Below are 14,808 nucleotides of genomic sequence, written 5' to 3' on the forward strand. Positions count from 1 at the left end.
GCACTCCCTGTTCTTTCCTCATTGTCTGTAATATACCCTCAACCAGCCCACTCAAGGCTACCTTGTGAGGACCTGCTGGTTAGCAGCCCTGCCCTGGACTCCCTCCTGCCCTGGGTTGACCCACACCTGTCATCAAGGGCATGACAAATACTTTTGCTGCATCCCTGGGGGCTGGGATAAGAACAGAGCAGGAATGTCTAGGAGGCACAGCGTCTTTGCCTAGGGGCAGATTCCCCAGGCTCCTTGGGTGGGGCTTCCTCTCAGCCCAGGCCTTACAGGGGAAATTGCTGGCTTGCAGCTGCTCTTGGGACCTGCGGGGCTAACAAGGGATAAGTGGGCTGGCCAACAGGGAGGGGCCTGAGTGAGCTGAAGGTCTCCCTGCTCCAGCCTTGGCCTCTCTGGCCCATCTGTCGAAGCTGGTGGCCTGCCAGACACTTTTCCTTCTCTGGAAACCTCCAACACCTGTCCCTGTGGCTCCCCGTGGCCCCTGGCTCCTGGCTGGGTGAGACGGTGGGGGTGTGTGAGGATCCTGCTCGATGGACTTTGGCTTTTCAAATCTGGATTCAAGCCACACTCCCAGCATCCACAAGGGGGTCCCACGGATCTTGAGGGCCAGGGTGTGTGTGTGTGTGTGTGTGTGTGTGTGTGTGTGTGTGTGTGTGTATACAAAGACAGAGATACAGGGAGTGGAGGGGAGAGGCAATCACACAGACCCAGTTTTGCTCAAAATGCTCCATTTATTGCTCTATTCAATGACCATGAGCAAATTATAAAAAGACACCAAATGTCTCTGTCTGCCGTGGAATAAGTACTTAAAGTCAGCAATAAAAACACGTGGCTCCAAGATAACACATGTTGCCAAAGAGTCATGCATGCCCTGCTGACGGGCTCTCAACACACGCATGGACATGGGACACACGCAGAGCTACACGCGGTGAGACTTCTGGGAGGGATTTCCCACAGTGACACGGAAAAATGTTTCACACACATCTGGGGCCGAGTCCCCACCCCACCCTCGGAGCTCCCCCTCTCCCATCGTGGCCCAGGTCCTCTAGGTTCACTGTCCCCATCTGTCCCCTTCCTCCCTGACGCCTTGCGGGTTGCTCACTGCCTCCTGCGGGCATCTGACACCCAGAGGCCACCCTGGCTGCGATACTCCTCCCACCACCACCACCCAGAGACCTCTCCCCCAGCTGAGATCTTTCTGCCACCCCCTCAGGAGCTCCCTGTGCCTGACCTCCAGGTCCTGAGGCCCCCCGTCCTTATCCTGGTCCCAGTAACTAGGGGCAAAGTGCAATCTGCCTGTTGGGAGAAGTGGGGCTGGGGGCCGGGGGCAGGCACCTCTGCCGGGGCCACTTGGGGGCTGGAGCTCATTACCCTTCTCCCGGGCTGAGGAGACACAGTGTCCGGTACAGACAGCAGAGATGGATGGACAGACAGAACACGCTGCAGCAGGACACATGGAGCGCGGCACGGAAATGTTTTGGATCAAGTAGCAATGGAACCATCATTAAAAACTGAGGCCCCAGGTCGCGCAGCATGGGTCAGGCCCTGGGGCCCCAGGCCTGGCCTGGCACACCCCTCCCCCACCCTCCCCCACTCCCCAATATGTACAGTAGGAAGAGCTACGTTGTTGGGGGAGGCAGGGGCCAGGCCAAGGCTGGGGAGCAGACTGAGGAGAAGGAAGCGGGAGGGACAGGGGGCAGGCTGGACCCGAGGCAGGGCTCTGGGTGTGGCCGGGATGAGGGCCCAGACTCAGGCTGGGTGGTACCCAGAGGACCTCGGGGAGGAGTGTGGTCACTCGGGGGACTGGCGGGACAGCTGCTTCTCGTAGAGGCTCATGACGTGGTGCACGAACTGGTACTGCTCACACGTCTGGATCATGCCGCCCCTGCCCGGCAGACGCACAGTGGGGACGGGGTCATGGAGGGACCTGCCCCCAGATCCACAGAGTGCCAGTCATCTGAGGCACATCAGGGACTCTGTGCAGCTTAGAGAAGCCAACCCTGGCCAGCCACTCCCCCTGCCCCTTCCTGTCCCTCCCAGCTCTGGCACAGACAGCAGGGACACAGGTGACATGTCCCCCGCCACTCAGCCCCTGCCCCTCTGTCCACCAGCTCTGTTTCTCTCCCCTCTTCATCCAGCCACCAACTGCCTGGATCCGGTTCCTTTACCCATCTGTCCTCCCTACTTCCTGTCTGCCGGTCAGTCGCCACGGAGTGTGTCCCCCTAACCCTCACCCTATGCACACGTCAGTCTCTCTCTGCTGCCCCCGGGCTCTAGCTCGCCACGTGCTCAGACCCTGCCCACGGGCTGACCTGTCCTGCCGGAGCTGGCACGTGGTCTTCAGGATGTCCACCACGCCCTGGCGCCGCAGCTGCCGACAGCAGATGCTAGTGGCGATGAAGCAGCCCGTCCTCCCAATCCCTGCGCTGAGGGCCGAGGGCGTGGGTGGGTGAGAGGCAGGGCAGCCGAGGGCTGGGGGAAGCTGCCCTGCCCTCGTGGGTGTCTGGGAGCACCCACCTGCAGTGGACGACGATGGGGGCGCAGCGGGGCCCCTCCTGCTGGGCTGCCTCCTCCACCTCCTGCACCAGGTGCAGGAGTGGGGGGGCCCGGTCTGGGGTCTTCTGGTCAGGCCAGGATGTGAACCAGTAATGCTTCAGGCCTCGCTCTTCTGTGCCACTCTGTCCAGGACACAGAGGCCCACCCCAGATACACGTGAACTCTTTGAGCCCACAGATCAGCCCAGAGATGGAGATGGAGGGAAGGAGGAAACACACAGGAGGGAGGCCACAGGGAGTGCGGCCTCGGGCCTCTGCCAGCTATACCACATCACCCAGCGGCACCAGACAGAGACCCGAAGCCAGGTGGGCAGCAGGGGCTGGTCAGCAGCGTCAGCACTGGTCTTCACGTGGGTTCTGCCCCAGCAACTCCAAGATCATCCAAGAGAGGTGAAAAGTCCCGTCTCCAATTCACTCCTGTCTCCTGGTCACCCCTTAACAGCCCAGTCACCCCCCAAGAGCCCTGGGACCCTTCCTCTTGCCTCAGTATACTTCCCTGCCCACCTCCAACCCCAGCAAATGTTCCCCCCTCCGTGCTATCCTCTCCACCACCACCGCCTCCACTTTGGTCTTTATCATCTCTCGACTGTGTGAGACCCTCCCATCTCCTCCCTGACAGCCTCAGCTCCACAGTGGTCAAAACGGTCTGTCTACAGCACAGGCTGCTCTGCTGCTCAGAACCCTTTGATGGCTGTCATCGCTCTTAGAATCAAACCCACCGTCCCCAGTCTTCAGCCAGGCAAATAAGACACATGGTTCAGTATCTACCCTCCAGGCCCAACTCCTGCTCCTGTGAACTTGCACTTGATTCTCTTGCACTCCAAATGGTTTGCAGATCAAACCTCTGCTTCCCCCACCTCCTCCACGTATACACACATAGAGCTATTCTATCTTCCACGCCCTTACTTTTACTTTCTCTCTGCCTGGAATGCTCTCTCCACTTCTTTGCTCCCTAGCCAACTCTTACTCATCCTTCAGAACCCCATTCAGCACCACCATTTCCAGGAAGCCCTCCCTAAGCACCCTAGCTGACAAAGGGTCCTTCTTCTGTGCTCTTACCTATTTCTATGTCACTTACCATTTTATAGGTGCTCCTTGAGGAGAGAGTCCAGGCTTTGGACAGCTCTGTGTTCCCAGTACCCAACCCAGAACCAGGCTCAGAGCAGGTGCTTGTAAAGGTTTATGGACAGAAGTAAATACCCCCAAGCCCCAAGTTGTCCCAATTCTTCCCTAACCAGTCCGGCAGCACTGAGAAGATGAGACAGCCCCAGCATATCTTTCGGGGGGAAAAAGGAAGCTGGTTCCTTGCACCCCTGTGTTATCTGGCTGTGGCAGCTACCATGGCCTCTGCCCTCTACCTCCTGGCCCTTTCCGCCCGCAAGCAAGCCTGTATCTTGGAGATGCTTAATTGGCACCAGTCCTCCAGGGGCTGAGCTCTCCTTGACACCCCCTCTTTCACCTGCTCCAGTGGGAGGGGGCAGCTCAGAGGAACAAGTCTCAGGCCCTTGACATCCTATCCAGACCCTGTGGCTGCCAGCATCAGTGGACCTCCTAGGCTGTTTCTGGATAGGGTGTCAGCTTACCGGCATCCAGCTCATCTTCCAGACTTTGGGTTATTACAGTGGCACCACTTTCCCCAAACATGGGTCATAAGATTTCTCTAAAACAGAACGCACTGATTCTCCTGACTCCAAAGGAACAATCTCCTCTTATGCTGAGCCTGGAAGAGGCACAACCTCAGGGTGGGAGGATGCCTCCCCCCACTCTTTTGGGCTGTTCTGTAATTGTTCATTTTTCGTATGTCGTCTTCTCTTTTTTTTTTTTTTTCCTTTTTCTGTGCAACCACAACCTCCCTGTGCAGCCCAAATGCAGCAAGGAGTGCCTGCCCTCTGGTGGACGGTGTCATACTACAGGCTGGAAGCTCAGGTAAAGGGATGTTTCTAGGCAGGATCTCAAAGCTCAGTTATAAGGACAGTGCTGGAAGCTGCTGAAGCCCCCTTTTCCAGACAGTCCTGGCCCTGGGTACATTTGAAGCAGAGCTGGAAGACATTATGAATGACAGTGTGGATGGAGAGAACCTAACGATATGAAATACACTGAGGGTTTGATCCTTCTTCTGGCCTCCAAGTCTATTCACCACACTCTCCCTCGTCCCTGCTTATCAGTAAATCCTGGGAGTGACACACGCCTTAATTTCAGCTATCATGGCCTCTGGGACCCTGTTGGCTGTGGAGTCCCCCACCTGCCCAGCCCAGTCCAACCCCAGGCCTCACCCTGAGAGCAATGAGTCGGAGCCGGTAGTCCTCAGTGTGGATGACTTTCCGCACAGTGATCTCCACGCCGTCGCACACCACCTGCTCCTCCGGCCAATACTCGGTGCACTTCTGCAGGGGCCCAGGTAAGGCTGTGATACTCCCAGCACCCCAGCCATCCTCTCCTCAATACCCCTCCCAGGCCAGCGGGAAGAGAGGTAACAGGGCAGTAGGTTTGCAGTTGGAGAGTTCAAATCTCAGCTTCATAACCTGTAAGTTACCTCCCTTTTCTGAGCCTGAGTTTCCTTATCTGGAACATGGACATAATACCCGTTTTGAAGGACTTTTATGGGAGTTCAATTAAATGGGCCGTGATGAGTACAGAAGTAGCCAGCATCAGCCCTGGCAGGCTGAGCAGCAGCAGAGCCGCGTGTTTAAGATCCTGAGCCCTGGAGGTGGAGAGGCCACAGCTCCAGGCTCTGCCTCTGACTCTCTGTGTGGCTCTGAGCAACTGACTTAAGTTCGCTGAGCCTCACGTTTCCTCCCCTTGGCAGGCAGTGAGGTGAACATACCAACCTCACAAAACTGCTGTGAGGATTAATACAGAAACAAGACGCTTAGCTCAGGGCACAAAGCAGCAGACACCTGGTAAGGTACAGGGGTGCCTACCTCGTTCATCTCCTCGATGTTGGTGATCATGACAATGATGGGCGTGTGCTCCTGCCACACCATGCGCCAGAAGTCGCCAACTGTGCTGACGATGGGTCCCTGAGTGGCGATATACACCTTCTCTTCCCCACCATAGCCCTGCGGCCAGCCAAGGCCAGGCCATCAGGGTCAGAGGCCGTGCTCCTGGGGCCCAGTCCCCACACTCAGGCTCTTCCGGGGGGCTGGCAGGAGCCACCTGGGCTTAGGGACAAGCCTAGAGGATGGATCCCATTGACTCGGGCCTCCCTTTCAGGGAGAGGCCATCGGGATGGGGCTACATACCCGGATGTAGTTGGCGTTGATGTAGGAACTCAGAGGGTCGTCAGGGTCTGGTGAGGTCAGACACACTCTGCTGTGAGGGTCTGGGGTGAGGGAGACAGGTGAGGCTGGGATTTAACATATGCAGTCCCCCTGGTGCAGAGCCCACTTTGCCCCATTTCAGGGCACCCACATTTCTTCTGGAACTTGAAGTTCCTTCTTCCCTTGCCCAGAAGCAAAACACTGACCCATCCCTGTGGCCCACTCAGGCAGGTGAGGCCCAGGTTGAAGAGGACAGTACAGAGAGAGGCCTTAGGTCTCTCCCTCTGTAGGATCCATGCCGCCCCTTGCCATGTGTCCCTTAAGCTTCCCTGTCCTCACTGTGCCTCATGTTCTGGGGAGGAGAAAGCTAAATCAGTAAGGAATTCCCTAGAGGATGAATCCTGGACAGCAGGGCTGAGTTCGAGTATACACCGTCCCCAACGTGCCGTGTAAGCTTGTAAAGCACATGGCCTAAGCCTCAGTTTTCTGATCTGTAATATGGGGGTAAAGATGCCTACTTCCTAGGATTGTCGGGAAGATAAATAAGAAAACAGATGGGAAAGTGCAATGTTAAACTGTAAAGCACTTTATAGCTAAGATTTGGGTAGGACGCTGAGGGAGAATATTACTATGAAAGGAGTAAAGTCTTCCACGTCTGAGATGAGATGGCACACACGTGCACAAGGGTTCCTCCCTACCCCCATCTATTCACATGTCAAATCCCACAGCAGCAGATTCTCACAACGTCCTGCTCTTCTTCCTGGGTTTGTTTTGTTCCAGCTACAGCCTCCCTGTATTGACTAGTCTGCTCTGTGAGCCTGCAGAAGCTGGGCTTGAGCTGGCAGATTGTGGGGTGGGCAGGAAGCTGGGGCCTGGGGCCTGGGGCCCGGGGCCCGGGGCTCTGGTCTGGCTTTGTCACCAATTGGCTGTCTTCTCCCTTCTCTGGGCCCCAGGGTCTCTTCTGTGGAGGGAGGGCTGGACTAAAGGCCCTGCCAGTGTGCCCCATACGGGGCTCTCAAAGGCCGTGTGAGGAGCGGTCAGGAGCCTACACCACTGACCGGTAAGGCTGGTTCAAGTCCTGGCAGTGTCAGTGTAGGCCATTTACTTAGTCCCCCTGTGCCTCCTCTGTAAACTAGGGACATTCCTTCCATCACAACCTCACTCATCTTGTAAACGTTCAAGAGTAGATGTTAATGAGTCCTCAGACCTGTAACTCGGCCCAGCATATGGTGAACACTATAGGGCACGTATCTGCTGTTATTACTGCCATCATTACCAGTTCCGCTATAAGCTAACAGGTTAAAAGAAGGATCCCACGAAGTGAGAGAGCGGCATGGACATGTATACACCACCAAATGTAAAACAGCTAGCTAGTGGGAAGCAGCTGCATAGCACGGGGAGATCAGCTCGGTGCTCTGTGACCACCTAGAGGGGTGGGATAGGGAGGGTGCGAGGGAGACGCAAGAGGGAGGGGATATGGGGACATACGTATACGTATAGCTGATTGACTTTGTTATACAGCAGAAACTAAGACACCATTGTAAAGCAATTATACTCCAATAAAGACATTAAAAAAAAAAAAAAAAGACGGATCCCAAACCCAGTAGATGAAATGGGACATGACACCCACAAAGCCTCCCCTCTCTGGCCCTTTCATGCCCTGGCCCCAGTGCTTGAGGTTTGGGCAGGTGATGGTGCGGGGGGAGGTGGGGACAGGGCAGCTCCTGTGGAGGAGGGAGTGGAGGGGCGTCAGGTATGGGGAAGAGCGAGGGTAAATGGAAGGAGGCTTGGGGTGACCAGCGGGGGAGAGGAGAGGCAGCACTGTGTGGGCCACCTCCCTCCTCCTCGTGGTGCCTGCCCAGATTAGGACTCAGAAGTGGGCACTAGACCCCCTGGCTAGACACCAGGGCCTTTGATATTAAAGAACCACCGTGAGAATGGTGATGGTTCTATTGACCCTACCGAGCGTGGACTCTGAGCCTGACACTGTGCCTGAGCATGGGGGCTCCTAGATCATCCAGGCCCGGTCCCTGTCCCCTACTGCTGGGCAGGCGGTCGACCAGTGTATGGCCTGTGGGCACTGGGGACGAGGGAACAGAGGGGACTTGACTTGGCTCAGACGGAAGAGGGGGCACCTGGGTTGGGTTTGAAGGATCAGTGGAAAGCAGAGTAGGGAGCACTGCTCTGTCCAATTTAAGTGTACAGGGCCAGGTGGGAGTTGGGGAGAGATGAGGCTGGAGAGGAACCAGCTGACAAAGGGTCCAATAAACGATGCTCATAAGGCTGGACCTCAACCCAAGGATTACGGGGTAACAGTGACAGTGTTTAAAGAGGAGAATGACATGATTCGTTTTCTGTTTTGTGTCATTTTGGTGACAGTGGTAGAAGACGGACAGAAGGAGAGAACGGGGGGCTCAGGAGACTAGTTAGATTACTGTAATGATCCACATAAGAAGTGTCAGGGTCAGAGGGCTGCCCTGCCCTGCACAACCCCAGGGGGCACTATGTCAATGCAGTCCATGTAAATGGCACCTCTGGAATTGTGCAACATGCAAGTCCGACCCCCCAAAATCACTGGGCAACATGGAAGCCCTCACCCCAAAAAAGTAATTTGGCAGTGAAGTTGGAGAGGGGGAGCTAGATTTGAGGGATATTCATTCATTCATTCATATAGGTGCAGCTCCCCTGTATCTTGTCCTCAATGCTGCCTGCTGGGTCACTCTGTACTGGAACTGTCCATGGATCTCTCTCTCACTAGACTGCGAGCTCCCTGTGCACAGAGTCTGTGTCTCATTCATGTCTGAATTCTCAGGCCCTGGGCATGGTGTAGAATGAATGAGAAAGCAAACCTTTGGGTGTCCCGGATCTGAGAGGGGGCTTTGCCATACACCCTAGCCTGGTCTCTGAAGGCACAGGGTCAATTCTTGTTGGCCACAGAGAAGGTCTCTGTTGGGCTCGGGGACCTGGAGGCTCAGGGCATGGCTGGAGGCTGGAGTCTTCTCAGGAATCCAGTGGGGACCAAATGGAGTGATGGCCTGGCTCCCATATTCCCCCAGTGGCTATTCTGAGTGGCCAGCAAAGCCCTAGATTGTGGGGTACCCGAACCCCTCCCTCCAGGTTGGGCTGGGTGGGTGGAGGGCGGCAAGAGGAGGGAAGAGGTGAGCAGCCCTGAATATTGCATCCTGGCCTTAAATGGTGCTTTGTTTAACCGGAACTACCTAGACACTGTGTAACCATAGCAACCACAAGTCGATATTTTAAAAGTTAAAAATAAGTCATGACATCTTACATGTTGTTGGAGTTGCTAATGGCAAAACTGCTTTTTTAAAGCCTCGTTACTCCATAAACTGAGTGGAGTAGGTTTGTGGATTTGCTTTCAATATATCACCCTCTAAGCTAGCCCTGGGGCCAGGGGCCAGAACTTGGCAGGGGTGACAGGCAGATAGGGACTTGATGAAAGTTACCTGAAAATGACACTCCGGGGCTAAAAGAGGAATATCAGGTCGCCTGGTCTAACTGCCTCCAAAGGGGGAAAATCCTTATCAGACCTTCCAGGGGACTGCTCATGCAGTCTAGCTTGAATACCCTGACTGATGGGGAGCTTACTACTGGACAGGCAGCTCATTCCCTTATGGGGTGGCTCTGCCTGTTAGAGGACTCACAATCTGGCCAAACTGAACTCAAGGTAGACAAAAGAGCCCAATTCTGGGGTCACAGGCCTGGTTTGAAACTCAGTTCTGTATGTCTTAGCTGTGTGACAGTCGATGAGCCACTTATCCTCTCTGAGCCTTAATGTCCTCTCTTTAAAATCTGCCCATTCTGAAGAGACCAAGGATGTGATAAGACTTTTCAGCCACCACGAACTGTCTAGGAGCTGCTGTTATTGTTCCTCTTTCTCTCTGGGCTTCCACAGGGCAAGGGTCTGGAAAGTGCTGTGTGAAGGAACAAGGAGTCCTCTACCCTCTAAAGGGGGTGTTTCCCTTCACTGGGTACCTGCACCCTCCGTCCCCTCTCCTCGTGACTGTGGAGGCCCACTCTGGGGTTAAGGCCTTCCTCAGGGTGAAGTGGCACCCAGGTGAGGGGGAGCCTGCCCCCACCCCCTGGGGCAGTGAGTACTCACTGGGAAGGATGGTTTTGTACCGGTTCTTCCGCACCAGCCCAGGGATGTTATACTCTTTCGGATCCACAAAGTTCATGGGAATTTCCTGCAGGAGGAGGACGTGGGGGTGTGAGGAGAGGTGGGTTGACTTAAGTGCATGCATTCATTCAACAAACACTGACTATTAAATGAGTTAGTGCACATAAAAAGTACCTAGAACAGACCTGGCACGCGCTGAGTGCATAATAAATGTTATCATCACCATTGTTTATTGGGGGCCAGCCTGGCACATAGTAGACACTCAAAGAAGAACAGAAGAAAAAGTGACCTGGCAAATCACTGCCTTCTTGTGCACCCTGTCCTGCAGCCACACTGAGTGGTTTTACTGACCCGTGTTCCTACCCTGGGTGTCTCTACCTCAGGACCCTGGATAGTGCTGCTGACTCTGTAGCAACATCCACCCCATCCTCATCTTCTCGTGTCCTCCTGTCCATCATAAAGCCACCTCCTCCAAGAAGCCTTCCCTGATTCTCCAGCAGGAAAGGAGCCTCCTTCTGGGCCTCCCAGAGTTGTGTTTGCACCTCCCAATCACTCTCTATGTCAAGAGTTCCAAGTTGGAACTTCTCTGCCTGGAATGTGAGGTCTTTTCCGATCTGGCCTTTCTTCACCACCAGCTGCTCTGAAGAGACCCACCCTCCAGTTGTGCCCATCTCTTCCTGTGGCTAATTTGTCAGTATCCAGCTAGCCTCCAGGTCTGAGCTCACGGCACCCAGCTTGTGGGGAGCACCGGTCCCACCCCTCTTCATCACCCCAAATCCTTCCCAGCCTTTAAGGTTCACCTCTTCCCCCTGACCTATGTTCTCTGGGATGACTCCTCAGTGTCTGCCTTCTCTTCACGCCCCTTCCCTCTGTCCACACGCTTTAGCACCTGACTTCACATGGTTTACAGTGTTCACTGTTTGTGGACACACTAAGTATGTGCTTTGTACGATGAGGATCATAATACTTACCTTCTAGGGTGGTTGTGAGACTCAAAATAAAAAGCATGTGCAGAAGCGCCCATGGAGTGGATGTGTGGGCACCCCCTCTTTCTTACTCTCTGAGCAAAACTGACAATGATCTACTGAACCGGAGATGACAAGGGGATGCAAGCCCTTTCCTCAAGGGGAGGTGTGGCTGTGGGAATGGCAGCTGAGGCTGAGTGGTCGAGGAAGGCTTCCTAGGGGACTCCAGGGTGGGGGATGATGACAGGGGAGGCACCGGGGCGGGGGCATGGTGCGGGGCCCAGTTTGAAGTGGACAGTCCCTGCAGGGATGGGGATATAAGTCCGGAAAAGGAGTCTGGGGCTCGTTGAACTCAGGTAAGGCAGGCTGTGCCACATTCTAGAGAATCTGGAGCAACGGGTCAGAGGGTGATGAAGGGCTTCTCAGAGGGGAAAGCCATCGGGTCCAGGTAGGGAGCAGGGTGGCCTAGGGCGAGGGGAGCTGTGAGGGAGGCACACGGGTTCTCCATCTCTCTGGCTTCTCCCAAGAGGGACTCTCCCCAAATGCTCATGGCCTCTTGCCCGTTCCTACCCACAGAGGTGGGCAAGTTACCCAATGAGTGTGTTTGATTAAGGAACCGGGCTTTTGGGCCCCAGCCCCTTCCTTCCTCCTTCTTTCCCGGCCCTCCTGCCAAGAAAGAATTATAGGGCTCCCCTGTGAGGTGCCAGCACCGCCCGGGGTGCGTGGAAAGTTTGTTCACTCTGGTGGTTGGTATTAGGAAGTTCCCTACTGCTACAGACCTAATCCTCATGTTAAACCTAGCCTTTATCAGCAAAAATAAAGGTGGTTTTGTGATTTTCCACGTGTTGGCTCCTAACTGGTTGAGTGCTCAGGCAGGTAAAACAGGGGTGTCATTTATGGGCCCCTCAAAGTCCAACAGGAGGCAGCTGGAGGCTGCTGCCTAAGTCTAGAGGGGAGGCGATCAGGACCACCCTAAGCCTGAATCACAGAACTGGACAGATTTCAAAGGAGGACGAACAATGTGAGGTGATGTCGGGCAGCGGGAGGGTGGGAAAACGGGAGAGTCAGAAGAGAAGGCTTTCAGGAATTCCCTGGCAGTCCAGTGGTTAGGAGTCAGTGCTTTCACTGCTGGGGCCCAGGTTCAATACCTGGTGCCTTGCGGCGTGGCCAAAGAAGAAAAAAAGAAGAGAAAGCTTTCTAAGTCTTTCTCAGGCTTTCAGAGCACAGTCCTGGATGATAAAGACTTGGGAATGCCACAAACACCAATCACCCCATGGGTGCTTTGCACACGTTCTGCATCTCTTGAATCCTTGCAATACCCCTGTTATTTTTACTCCCATTTTCCGGATGAGAAACTGAGGCCCAGAGAGAAAACAAGACAGTAGGAGAGGTGAGAATGAAATGATGTTCATCTATCAGATGCTGATTTGGGGTACCCCGCTCCAAAGCCTTGCTGGGGGGATGAACATGTGCAGAACGGGCTGCCCCCTGCAGGGGAGCCGGCTCAAGGGGACTCACGAAGAATTCTGCCTGAAGCAGGAAGGGGTCCAGGGCCTTCTCGTGAAGCTCTTCGGCCTGGAGGACACGGGAGGCGCTGAGCAGGTACTCGCGGGCCGACTCCTCGCGTGGGGACATGAGATAGCCGAACCCCTCCTCATTGCAGCCCGGGGTGCACATGTCCAGGGTCAGGGAGACGTTGGAGCCCCTCCTGGAAGGACCGGGTAAGGAGGGGTGAGTATCAGGGTCAGGGACGGCCATCAGCTGGGGGCCTTGGAGCAGGAGGATGAGGGAGGGAGAGATGGGGGTGGGAACCAGGTGGGCTCCAGAGAGAGAAGTGGGTGTGACATCACCCCTGACACAGGGAGCGTGCGGCTCAGCCCCGAGGCTTAGGCTGCCTGTGGTGGAGTAGCCGAGTGTGGCCTCAGCCCGGTTCCCAAGGTTCAATGCAAGGGCCCTGAGCGCTCTCCTCTGCCACTGCTGGAGGTCGTTCCCAGCCCTGTGGCCCCAGGAAGCTCACAGAGAGGGTGCCTGCCTGGAGCAGAGAAGCAGGGCTCGACCTTCTATATACCAGCCCCGGACTGGCAGTCTGCAAGGACACAGAATCCAGGAGAGGCCTGGGAAAGATGGGGTCCCAGGGGCAGCACAGCGGCAGCGAGGACGAGCAGACGCGACAAACCCTACTGTGTTCAGGGCACAGAACGGGAAAGCCCTCGTTACACGGAAAGGGGATCTGAGTGCCACAGCGGGGACAAGAATGGCCCAAGCACACAGTGAGGGGGTGACAGAGCTGAAACAAAAAGCTAGGTTTTCCGAGTCCTCGTCCAGTGCTCTTTCCATGACATCATGTGGGCAACTCAACCTTGGTGTGATCTGGCTTACCCAGCCAGGCCCCCAAAAGAGAGTGCTGACACCTCCCAACGTGTGCTCTGTGGAACACTATGAGACACTATAAAAGAGAGCTAGTGGGAACCTGTATAGCACAGGGAGCTCAGCTCAGTGCTCTGTGAGGACCAAGATGGGTGGGATGGGGGTGGGGGTGGGAGGGAGGTCCAAGAGGGAGGGGATAGATGTATACATATAGCTGATTCACTTCACTGTACAGCAGAAACCAACACAACATTGTAAAGCAACTATACTCCAATAAAAAATAAAAATAAAATTGAGTTCAAACCAAAAAAAAAAAGTAGGGTTCTGTGGTCAGATGGCTTTGAGGAATGCCACACACTCCCCTTAGTCAGTCTACAATGACTACAAGCACGTTAAAGGTCCTGACAAGTCCTGCAGTAAAGAAACCTATCCAAACCACAAGTGTATGTGCGAGCGTGCACGTATGTACACTTGTGTATGCCCATGTGTTTGTGTGTAGTAACAGCATTTCTTAGCATTCACCTTGGGGCATCCTGATCTATGTGAATCAGACCTGAAGAGGATGTGTCTCCACTGGTGGGCTCATGAGCTCAGCTCTTCCCTGGGCACTGGGAGGCAGAGTCAGGCATCTGCCCTTCCGATCGGGAGCTGAGAGCTTCAGGGCCCACAGAGCCCACCTCTCCGCTGAACCCACCTCTCCTGCAGACCCATGGCCTTGACAGTCAGTGAGGCAGGGTCGGCTTCAAGCTTGATGTCCATCACGCAGTCAAACACGGGTGTCTCAGGGACAGGGTCCAGGTCCAGGAAGTCATCCTCGACCTTCTCCTCCATCCACTCAGAGTAGGTGAAAGAGGGCTGACGGCTCACCGACTGGCGCCTGTCCTCGGGGGGCAGCGGGCTGGGTGGCTCTGCGGGAGTTCTCAGGAGGTGCCACACCTAGTTCGGGGCATATGGCATCATGGACCGAGGACCATTCTGGCAGCCCCCCTGGGTGAGGGGGTGCCCATGGATTTGAGCCCCCTGCTCCTCCATGTGTCTGGAGCAGCCCTACTCTCCTGGGAGCTGTCTGCATTGCACCATCCCTCACCTAGATGGGAGGCTCCACCCCTGTCATGTCCTCCCAGCCCCCTCCATCTCCAACCCTCAGGTTCTTGTGGATTGAAGCCTTCTTCGTGGGGTGGGGGTAGGGTTCCTTCTCCAGTCTTCTCCCTGCCTCAGCCCCTTTCCCCAGCCAAGAACGCTGCAAACCAATTTTGAGAAAGACGGCACCTCTCCCCCCAGGCTGGGCGCATTGGTGGAAGGAGACGGGTACCCCATCCTCAGCCCTACCCAGAAGGTCTAGTCCGTAGGTCAAATGGGAGAAGGTGGGGATCGGGCCTCAGGGTCATGGAAGAGGAGCACGGAGGCTGGTTCAGGAGGAGTCTTACCAAGGTGGTGACGAGGACCACGGACAGAGAGACCAGCAGCAGATTAGGGACGTCCCAGGTCCCAACAGCCAGCCAGGCCTGGAGAACATC

General features: G+C 55.4%; 1 protein-coding gene across 2 annotated transcripts in view; it reads right to left on the bottom strand.

Moving 5' to 3' along the window:
* Positions 1 to 1,291: 1,291 nt before the first annotated feature.
* Positions 1,292 to 14,808, bottom strand: part of PTPN5 (protein tyrosine phosphatase non-receptor type 5) — a 54,552-nt gene continuing 41,035 nt past the window's right edge. For both annotated transcript variants that reach the window (XM_029208226.1, XM_029208227.1), the window contains exons 5-14: positions 14,719 to 14,796; positions 13,986 to 14,227; positions 12,443 to 12,632; positions 9,942 to 10,026; positions 5,804 to 5,883; positions 5,483 to 5,620; positions 4,835 to 4,945; positions 2,524 to 2,684; positions 2,319 to 2,432; positions 1,292 to 1,891 (exon numbers count right to left, since the gene is read on the bottom strand). In XM_029208226.1, the coding sequence (XP_029064059.1) occupies positions 1,798 to 1,891; positions 2,319 to 2,432; positions 2,524 to 2,684; positions 4,835 to 4,945; positions 5,483 to 5,620; positions 5,804 to 5,883; positions 9,942 to 10,026; positions 12,443 to 12,632; positions 13,986 to 14,227; positions 14,719 to 14,796 (1,293 nt within the window). In that variant the 3' untranslated portion in view covers positions 1,292 to 1,797. The remainder of the gene's footprint in view (positions 1,892 to 2,318; positions 2,433 to 2,523; positions 2,685 to 4,834; positions 4,946 to 5,482; positions 5,621 to 5,803; positions 5,884 to 9,941; positions 10,027 to 12,442; positions 12,633 to 13,985; positions 14,228 to 14,718; positions 14,797 to 14,808) is intronic.

The sequence above is a fragment of the Monodon monoceros genome, unplaced genomic scaffold (assembly GCF_005190385.1).
Source record: "Monodon monoceros isolate NGI ecotype Baffin Bay Population unplaced genomic scaffold, NGI_Narwhal_1 Super_Scaffold_7, whole genome shotgun sequence".
In the NCBI taxonomy this organism is placed as follows: domain Eukaryota; kingdom Metazoa; phylum Chordata; class Mammalia; order Artiodactyla; family Monodontidae; genus Monodon; species Monodon monoceros.